We start from the raw sequence: 10,905 nt of genomic DNA on the forward strand, positions 1-10,905 counted from the left end.
CCTTAGCCCTCAGCTCTTCAAATATGAAAAACTGAGGTGGGGAAAAAGTTTTGCTTTGCTTTACGCTCTCATCTCAAAAATGGTCAAGGGCCTGCACACTTCCCTATGTACACCATTTTCCACCTGAGCTTGTTTTCTTTTCTTGTTGTTGTTTTTAAGTGTGGGAGTGACCACATAGTGACTTCCCCCCTTGCAGTTTTCATGCCATAAATACTTTTGGTGGATTTGGCAGCGGGGTGTATTGGTTTATCTTTATGTGAACTGTTTGCTCCTTTCCTGGGCAGCCAATTCTGAGGGTGGTGGAACTACCAATAGAGCCCCCTCCACAGCAGGTAAAGCCCAGGAAGGTCCATAAGGACGGAGGTGTTATCTATATCTGTCTGTCTGTCTGTCTGTCTGTCTGTCTGTCTGTCTGTCTGTCTGTCTGTCTGTCAATAACCAGTAGAGAAGAAGGAAGGAGGTGGTCTTCCAGATACTTTAACTGGGTAATTTCCTCTGACTTCTTGCTCAGAATCAAGGCCCTGTGTTCCTATGAAGTACCTTGAGCTGTCAGCAAGTGCTGGTTTCTTCTGTGAGCTGCAAGTACTTAGCACTTGGCAAAGGTGCTGAAACAAATGGGGGTAGGGAAGAGGGTGGGGGGAAGGAGAGGCGAACACTTTTCTCCCAAGATGATGCGCTCCATTACTGACTTGTCACTTTGAGTGGGATTGTAGCCTTCTGAGGCTAATGCGATTAACCGTGAAGGCTGGTGTGTAACAATCTGATCTTTGCCTATTTCATGGCTGCTACTGTGACATGGAAAGTTATGAGGGAACTATACTTGGGAACAGATCAAATGGCACAGGACGAACGCACAGGGCTATACTGAGACTTTTGTTTATGCAGTTACATCATGTACATCTAGCGCCCTAACAGAGGGCCCCTCCAGGCATCCTTTTCACTGTTCGTTCATGATTATTTCTTCTCACGATCCTTTCAACATTGTTTGCAAAGGTTGGGGTTGGACGCACTGTTTTATTTTCAATCAGTGCATGCCCTATAGCTTCTTGCTGAAATCCTGTAACTTATCATACCACAAATGTTTGAGAGGATGGGTTCCTTCTCCCACTTTTCTTAAGTCCTTAAGCACATTCTCCTGTCCTGCAGATTATATAAGCATGCCCAACAAAATTTGATTAATCCACTAATGGCAAATCTACCAGCTAAATCTGCTCAATTCTATGCCAAGTTTCTACTAGACAATAAGATTCAAGTTGTGATTTTGGCCATTGCCAAGTTTCTGTCTGAGGTGGTCAGGATCAATTTGTATTAGACAAAAGTCAGAAACTAGCATAGTCTTATGATCTGTCCTAGTAGTTTGTGTGCTTTTAATGTATTTTAAATGCACTGAATTTTGTACTGTTGGTCCTTGGAATGCAATAAAGAATTGTTGTTGATAATGAATAGTCAGGTGGATTATAGATGTTGCAGTGTAATATGAAAACAGACATGTGTGGAATTTGATTCACTTTGTGACTTCCCAAAAGCTGAAGCTGTTGCTTTGCACAACTCGGCTTACCCTTCATTCCTCAAACAGGTGACCTCCTTAAGAGAGAGGATGCCATTATCAAGCATAACACTTTGATAAAAGCTTTCAGGGATTTATTTTTTTAAAAAGCCTTTTCACACCATCTACCGAGAGGAGATGCACAGAAAACCCTTTACAGCTAAGCCTGTGAAGTTCAGTGAGGCGATTGATCATTGATCATTGTTTTGGTGGTTCACCAAGGCACCTCTGCAGTGACCAACCATGACTTGGGGTAAGCTGGTCTATGGCAGTGGTTTTCAAACTTTCTGCCATTGTGAGACCCTTTTAAAATCAAATATAATCAGCATTTGCTGCTGTTGTTTTCAGTCCTCAAACTAAACTTAACAATATGTAATTGACAATTCCCCCTCCCGATTTGCACTGACATGAATGGTTCAGAATAATGCAATTAATTACATAGCATTATGCCGCAGCAGACAATTATGCGACATTATGTGAAACAAACAATGCTGTTTTTGTTGGAAGATGCCCTGCAGTGGAATAGAAACAGTGCTCTGCATGTGATGAATATGGGGCAAAATGGAAATCAATGCCTTCTTACATTTCTACATATGTTTCAAGTGGAATACTAACCAAACCTATTGGGTCTCTTCCTCACCCCTCATGAACTGAGGATCTACGCTGCAAAATTTCAGCATTAATCTACAGGTGTGCATTGCAGGGAAAGATTGATGGTGGTGGGTGAGTTACTTTATTGGAAAAGTTTGACCACCACTACTGAGTCTCTCAAAAAGATTCCAAGGAATCCTGGTGTGGTCTGCTACTAACTTCTCTCCAGGTTACCCCAAACTCCATGCCTTTTTACATGAGGGTTGGACAGAGGAAAACACTCAGGAGTTGCTTAGTACTTAGGCTACATACCTCTAATTCTTTCAGGTTGTGTATGGGTCTCTGTATAGTGGTACCTCTGGTTACGTACTTATTTGTTTCCGGAGGTCCGTTCTTAACCTGAAACTGTTCTTAACCTGAGGTACCACTTTAGCTAATGGGGCTTCCTGCTGCTGCTGCCGCACTGCCAGAACACGATTTCTGTTCTCATCCTGAAGCAAAGTTCTTAACCCGAAGTACTATTTCTGGGTTAGCAGACTCTGTAACCTGAAGCGAATGTAACCTCAGGTACCACTGTATATGATGTGCTGGAAGAGAGTGAACCCAAACAAAACTAATCTAGATTATACACATTTGCATGCTTCTGCTTCAGCTGTCCAAGGGGAGGAAGAAGGAACTATGAATAAAAGTACTGCTGGTTATGGAACACCGGAATGAAATTTACGGCATGTAGTGCCTTGAAGGAAAACATTATGAAAATGATATACCGGTGGTACATGACCCCAGTCAAGCTTGCTAAGATATATCACCTGTCTGATAATAAATGCTGGAAATGTAAAGAGGCGGAAGGGACATTTTTTCACCTCTGGTGGACCTGCCCGAAAGTGAAGGCCTTTTGGGAAATGATTCATAATGAACTAAAAAAGGTACTTAGATTTACCTTACCTAAGAAACCAGAGGCCTTCCTCCTGGGCATGGTGGACCAGAGAGTGTCTAAGAAGGACAGAACCTTTTTTATGTATGCTACTACAGCAGCAAGGATCCTGATTGCAAAACATTGGAAGACACAAGATTTACCCACACTGGAGGAATGGCACACGCAGTTGATGGACTACATGGAACTGGCCGAAATGACTGGCAGAATCCGAGACTTGGGAGAAGAAACATTCGAGGAGGACTGGAGAAAATTTAAAGACTATTTGGAAAAACATTATAAGTTGTATGAATGTTAAAAAACGCACCTTTTAGGAAATTCTAGCTTCAGTAATGTTAAATTAAAGAAATGGAAATTAAGGTACAAGGAGTCAGAGATAGAATAATGAAACAACTTTATTGTGTTAAAATGAAAACGTACATGATTTGGGCCATAATATATTTGAAATTGGGTAACACGATAAAATGGAAGATACAATAAGTTATTGAAACAAGTTAACAAATTGCAGACGTTATGCATCACAGAGAATGCAGGGTTGGGAGGACGCGGGGAAGTCCAATAGATTTGGAAAAAAGAGTAAGAAAAATTTGTAACTTTCTTCTTCTACTTTTATAATATGCTCTTTATTCTTTTTTCTGTATTTCATAAAACTAATAAAAATATTATAAAAAAAAATATGAATAAAAGTACTGCTTAGTTCTTCTCCTTTTCTCACCAGCAGCTTCTACATGTTTTGAGGTTTTAATTCATATCTGTAAGGACTAGAAACTTGCAGAGGAAAGCTAAAAATATGAGAATTTGATTCCCCCCCCCCCCACAGACAATTTATGGACTGGCCTGCCCAGGACAGTGCCAGACTCTAAATACATAAAGCCCCCTTTCATGGTGTGCGGTGGTTTCCTTCCCTCTATTTTGACTTCTCAACAACATTATGAAGTGGGTTAGGCTGAGATTGAGGGAACAGTAAGCTTCATGGCTGAGTGGGTCTACCAAGGCCTAGTCCAACATCTTAACCTGTGAGTAGCCAATACCATGTCTTCCAAATGTTGCTGAACTACATTTCCCAGCCTCCCCATCCATTGGTTATGTTGGCTGGGACTGATGGGAGTTAGTGTCTAAGAAGCACTGAACAGGCTATCCCTGTTCTAACATTTTACACCACACTGGCTCTCACTGTGCACTTCTCTCCCCGCAACACAAATTTACTTTCCTGCATTGTGACTAAGGACTGGTGAGATCTGATCTTGTGTGTTTGTGTGTGTGTGTGTGTGTGTGTGTGTGTGTGTCCCTACTTTGGGAAACACATAATTTGGAATTTATCTCAGATCTCTGTCAGTGTTGTGTAATGGTTCTAGCCCTGTGATTTATTAGGAAATAAATCTGTTGTTTTGGGCTGCATTCCAAAGTGTAATTCAGGAAGTACTTACCCTTTGATTAATGACAAGTTTTAAAAAAATTCATTCACAAAATTAAAATGCACCTCTCTTTCTGTTTTCATTTCAGGGGGCATCGATGCATGAGCTTACTGTTATGTAAGCAGCCTCCAGGAAGCACCTCTGGCTTGCATTTCTGACCAGACCAAAGGGCTGCTTGGATTTCAAGATGCTTATAAAAGAGTATCGCATTCCACTTCCGATGAGTGTGGATGAATATAGGATTGCCCAGCTGTACATGATACAGGTTGGTTCACACAATTGTTGACATGCTATCCCAGAATAACAGATTGTATGGTAAAACCATAAATGGCGTGAATTTTCTTTGAGCCAGTGTGTAATCAGAGGAATGCCAGCTTCTGAGGTACGCAGAAATCTCTCTTACCTCTTGGCGAGGGTGATTAACTGAGTGCATAAATTGATGAATGACTTTAAAAATAACCCATGAAAGTGGCATGTTTAGCACACAGTTTCTCATGGAGTTTTGTCCATTTTTGCGTTTCTATAAGATGTTTAAATATGTTTTGAAATGTTTAAATGCTGCTAAGCACTCTGTAGTGATGCTACAGAGAGGAAGCTATGAAAAAAAATAACGGGAGGTTCACAAACGTGTAAAGCGAGAAGGTGGGGAGAGAGACAGACTCAGTATCTTGTGTTGGTAGGGATAGATGAATCAGTTTATTTCCATCCTGCATCATTTCCTCCTATATAAAAACTGGTCTGTGCCATCCCAGTTATGTATATATTAAAAAATAATAGAACAGAATCATAGAGTTGGACGTGACCCTGAGGGTCATCTAGTCCAACCCCCTGCAATGCAGGGATATGCAGCTCTCCCTTACAGGCATCAGACCTGCAACTTTGGTGTTAACAGCACCACATAGTAATACAAAAAATTAAAATCATGTACTGGTGAGGTGTCCAAGGACTACCCTCCTTCTTTTCTAACATTTAGCACCTGCTTGGATTTGCTGGTAACTTCACTGTGTCCATGCAGTCAAGAAATATTTTTAAATGGTCCTATGAAGTGGTTTGTTTCCAGGCACAATTCAAAGTGCTGGTAATTATCCTTTATGGCTTAGATCTAAGCTATTGGAAAGACTGTATTCCCTCGTATGAGCATTCTCAGACTTTGAAATCTTTGGGCGAGGCCCTTCTATTGGCCCTGTCACCCTCACAGGCACACTTGATGGGGACACAGGAGAGGGCCTCCTTAGTGTTTGCTCTCAGACTTTGAAACTCCCGCCCTGGAGACGTTAGACTGGCTCCCTCCTTGCTGTCTTTCAGCTGGCAGGCTTTTCAAGATGGACTGCTGTTAATGAGGGGGCTGGTGCTGTGAGTGAGTGAGTGTAAATCATTGTTCCCTCCCATATTTTTAGCTGTCCTTTTATATGTAAGTTGCCTTGAGTCCCTGTCAGGGAGAAAGGTGGGGTATAAATAAATATAGAAAAATAGTAACTGTCATAATGTGCAGTCCCTTCCTGAGGAGAAAAAGTTGGCTGCCCCCCTCTGCCTGTAGGGACAATTTTTTTTTCCATGCAATGTCCTTGTAAAAATCATTTTGGTGGTTGGATTTGACTGGCTTGCAGCATGTCAGTTGGCTAATAGCTATGCACATGTTGTTATAGACCTTTGCAAGGCTAATCCTAGCCTTAGGCATACTTAAGGCTTGTTTGCACAATTAAAATTTAGAGGTTATTATCCTGAGGTAGCGCCTTCTGCCGACACAAACCACTAATTCTGGGGTGTTCCAGTTACACAGCCTTTCTGATTACCTTGCGTTATTTAGTTGCCTGTCTTCCTTCATGCAATTATGAGAATTCCACCCACACAAATTTCAACTGCCAGTGTTCACATGAGCCTTAATTTGGGCTTGGAGAGAAACAAGGCCAGAGCCTCCTGATATTTCCCTGAAGTGGGCTGCAGTCCACAAAATGTTATGCTACAGTGAAATTTATTGGTCTTTAAGGTGCCACAAGGCTTTTTAGCTTTGTTTGCTGCAGCAGACTCACACACTACTGGAAATCCGCTTACCTCTCTTGAGGTGTGGCGGCATTGCAGCCGGTGACACCTCTCCCAATGCATCCCAAGGTGGCTGCATCTGCCAGACGATCCTGGCCGTTGGGTTGCCAGAAAGGTTCGCACATGGCAGGAGGTTTGAATGTAGCCTGCCTGGCAAAGTGGCCAATGGCAGGCAGGCTTAGGGGTGGGCATTCCTGGAGGGGCGGAACTGACTGAGCTGCAGGCTTCACTCAGGTCCACTCTTCGGGTATTTAAACAAGTCTGCCTTGGCACACAGATTGTCATTGGATTTTCCGCCCACCCTCCCTTTGTATTCTGCTCTCTATATTTGTCAATTTGTGTATGTTTTTGACCTTGCTGTGGACTAAGTTAGTTGCTGTATTCAGGGCTGGGTAGGAATTTTCCCCTCAGAGTAATAGGCACTTTCTGAGGCTTTAGCCTACCTCATCGCAGTTGTCACAGCTGTGGGCAATTTTAGGCATTGGGTAAGCCTTAGTCATGGTTGGAGGGGAGGTTTCAAGCCTCTGCCTGCTGCTCCAAGAGAAGGGGTGTCCCATTAAAGGGATCCTGGAGGAGGTGCTTCTGTCCAGATGCCCAGGTAGTGGCTAAGGCAGTAGTCCTAATAACCTCAAGGTGGTGATCAAGGGGCTCAGATTATGATTGCTGGGTCCGGTACTTTTCATGTGGGGAGAAGCAGCCCTTGAAGTTTTGGGATCCTGAGCTGCATAAGTTGTTTTCGGTCAAAACCAGTACTTTGAATTTAGCCTAGAAACTAATTGATAGCCAGTGCAGTCATCTTAGAATTAGTGTTATATGCTCAGACGGTTCTGCCCCAATCCATAATCTGGCTGCTGAATTCTGCACCTGCAGAAGTTTCTAAAACATCTTCAAAGCTACACTATGTATATAACACATTACAGCAGTCCAACCTAGACAATACCAGAGCATAGACTTTTAGACTGTCTCTGTCCCTCTAGGGCAGACTTCCTCAAACTCGGCCCTCCAGATGTTTTTGGCCTACAACTCCCATGATCCCTAGCTAGCAGGACCAGTGGTCAGGGATGATGGGAATTGTAGTCTCAAAAACATGTGGAGGACTGAGGTTGAGGAAGCCAGCTGAGCCACCAGGCAAAGCTTATGGAAGGCACTCTGCTATTGAGGCCACTTGAGCCTTAGTGACAATAATGGATCCAGATATATTCCTAGGCTATGTACCTTCTCCTTCAGAAGGAGTGTAACGCCATCCATAGTAGTCCATATCTGCACCATCTGGTCTAGGAAACGACCCACTAACAGTGTCTCAGTCATTTCTGAATTAGGCTTCAGTTTATTGGCTATCATGCATTCCATAACCAAGGCAAAACATCAGTCTAGCACATCCACTGACACACTTGCACATGTAGTGTCACCAGCATTTTTGCTGACAGCGTACTCAAAAACTGCTAATGATTCCACTCATAGATAGATATAAACAGCATGGGAGATAGTAATGAATCCTGTGAGACCCCACATTGAAGGCACATGGGGCTAGGCACAAGCCCTGTCATCTGAAAATGACCGGAACTACCACAAAGCAGTGCTGTCCACCCTAACTCAGCCATTCCAGAAGAAAACCATGGTCAATGGTACTGAAAGCTGCTGAGAGATCAAGCAAATACACACCCTGCCTCTCTCCCAACAGAGATCATCATACAGGGTGACCAAGGCGGCTTCCATGCCCAAACTGGGTTGAAACCCCGACAGAAATGGATCTAAAAAACAGTTATCCAAGCAGGGGAGATTAGCAGCTGGCTGGTGATTACTTAGATTTTCTGAATCCAGGAAGGATTTCTTAAGGAGTGGTCTTACCACTGCCTCTTTTAAGCTGGAAGGGGCCACCGCCTTGCATTAATCACCTCCCTGGCTCAGCTGGCTGTCCCTTCCGTTCTAGTTTTTTCAGCTCTGAGGTTCAAAGGTCAAGAGCACCGTTGGTTCCCCAGACCAAACCAAACACCTTTTCCATGCCCTCAAGCCTTACTAATTCATCAAACACAGCAGGACTAGACAGTGCTTTGGACACCTCTTGAAACTCATCTGCTAGAGTAGTAGAGACAAGGTCAGGGGATGTAAGCAATTTTTTCTTCAAAATGCTTTGTTAACCAAGTTCCTTGGGGCCTTTCCCTTGAAGTGCACACTGGGTGGAGGGCCATAAAGAAGTATGGAATTGGTCCTCTGTTCTGTATCACTTTGCTGTTTCTGTTCTAGAGGGTGTGTGCAATGAATCATCTTGTGTCTCTCACTTTCATGCATCGTTTCTCCTCCTGGAATCCCCTGCTGAGGTTTCAAGTGCCCAAAAGCTGAGGCTGGATTAATTGTAACCTGTGAAGTGCTTGTCACTGCCCTCCCCCACCACTCCCCAATTCTTTCCCCCTAGAGCTTTCATCACCTTGGCTGCCTGTTGTCCTGGTGGTTTGGCATTCTGCAATGAACACATAACAGCTTCCATCAATTAGAATTAATTCTACTTTACAGCAGTGGACTTAATGTACCCTGGATTTGCTTGCAGATCAGCAGATGTGAACTTGACTTTGTTGTCTTTATTAGATTTTAGACTCCATCAATACCAACGTTTTCCCATCAGGTGCCTTCTTAGTACAAATGCAGTGTTAGAGAATTCGGTTTGGTAGCATTTTCGCCCTCATTTTCAGTGGAGCATTATGGACACTTGTTTGTGGTTTATTGTTTTCTTAACTTACAAGCCACACTTGGAAACTGAATTTGAACTTTAAGACAGTTTATAATTTAAAACAGTATTAAATATCAGAATAGTTAAAATACTAAAATTACTAAATAAAACACAGTAAATTAAAAAATAGAACCAGTAACAGAGTGAAATATTTAAATTAACCAAGAGCTTGTAAAAGAAGAATGAGCTTCCCCTACTGCCACACTGCTGATGCTTTAGAATTGTAAAAAGGAGTAGTTTATAATGCAGTTGTATGTGAGATTCCCTTTTCATCATTTATTTTCATGGGAGGTAAGGGGATGCCTTCGTCAGGAAGCAGGAATAGCCTTTGTTTCATCCAAGGTGCTCGGGCACACAATGCCGTTTGTTCATCACTTCCTCTTACCTTCCAGTTGAAGGCAGCCATTTGGGTACAAACCATTTCTAATAGTGTCACTCAGAGATGTGAGAACAGAGTGATTCTGCCTATCTGCAAATGTCAGCTTTCAAACAGCAACAAGAAGTGCAGGGTGCATGTTGTTAGTCTTGCCTTTTCTTCTCTTTTCTGTCTTTATGATCACTTTATCATGGCACTCATTGTAGCTTCTATGAATCTAAGAATGGTTTATTATTTTTGTGGGGTTTTAATTTTTTTTCCTTCATTTTCACATTCTACAAATATTTTAACAAAACAAGAAAAAACCCACAAAATCTCAACAAAATTAGTCTGCATTTCTTTCGACTTCCCTCCCCTCCTTTCTGCAGTTACCGGTACTTAGTTTGTATATTTTTATTACTGCATATCCAATTCAAAGCTGTTTACTATTTCCCCCTTACGTTCTCATTTAATTAATTCTTACTGCACGAGTTTATGTCAATCCTGCTAATGTTTTAAGATATTTACAACATATCTTCAGATAATCAATAAATTTTTCCCATTAGATTTTTGTGGGTTCTTGGCAAGGAGGCCTTAACTGTGTTGGGGAGATAGTGGTGGAAGCAGTATGTGTGCCCAGCCTTCATTGTTCCTGGCAACTGTATGGATTGGCACAGCAGCGCTGCCTGAAGCATCGTCTGTGTGTTTGCTACAGAGACTGGGCATATTTAAACAGTATTATCTCATGCCTTCAGTGGAGGTGCCCACGAAGAAACATGGGATAGTTGCCTCTCTGGAGTGGCTGTCTTCAAGCCCTCTGTACATTTGGCCAATTACTCTTTTTCCTTTGCCTCTTTTAGAATCAACCTTTTAGGACATTGTACCCAAATTTTGCATGATAGTTCTTGATATTAAGGAGCAGGGTTTTCTCTCTCTCTTAAGTTTGATGCGATTTTGAATTAAGATAGACTGAACATTTCAAAACTCTTCTAATTTTAACCACGGATTTCAAAACTGCACCAGCTTTTTTCTCATGTAATGGGCAGAAGCTTCCTAGTAGTTCATATTAGCCCCTCCCCTTTTAAGGAGCATTACATTATAAGTTAAAGTCTCTTCTAATTGATATCCTAGGAAACAGATGAGCTGTTTCTCCAGGACCCATTTCTAGTCCTTATGTACCTACTCTGAGAAAGTGGTGGAATCATGATTGATGGAGTGTTCCTCTTTTGTAACAGCTTAAGTTGGGAGGAGGGAATACATGCAGGCAGTTTCTTTCAAGTCTTTCGCATAAAACATTCT

At 42.3% G+C, this 10,905-nt stretch overlaps 1 protein-coding gene across 12 annotated transcripts in view; it reads left to right on the forward strand.

The window, feature by feature from the left end:
* PITPNM2 (phosphatidylinositol transfer protein membrane associated 2) overlaps positions 1–10,905 on the forward strand; it is a 205,865-nt gene that overhangs the window by 101,435 nt on the left and 93,525 nt on the right. For all 12 annotated transcript variants that reach the window (XM_083716884.1, XM_083716878.1, XM_083716882.1 and 9 more), the window contains one exon: positions 4,575–4,751. In XM_083716884.1, coding sequence (XP_083573010.1) covers positions 4,674–4,751 — 78 coding nt within the window. In that variant the 5' untranslated portion in view covers positions 4,575–4,673. The remainder of the gene's footprint in view (positions 1–4,574; positions 4,752–10,905) is intronic.

This window comes from Podarcis gaigeae, assembly GCF_964106915.1.
Source record: "Podarcis gaigeae genome assembly, chromosome: 16".
In the NCBI taxonomy this organism is placed as follows: Eukaryota; Metazoa; Chordata; class Lepidosauria; order Squamata; family Lacertidae; genus Podarcis; species Podarcis gaigeae.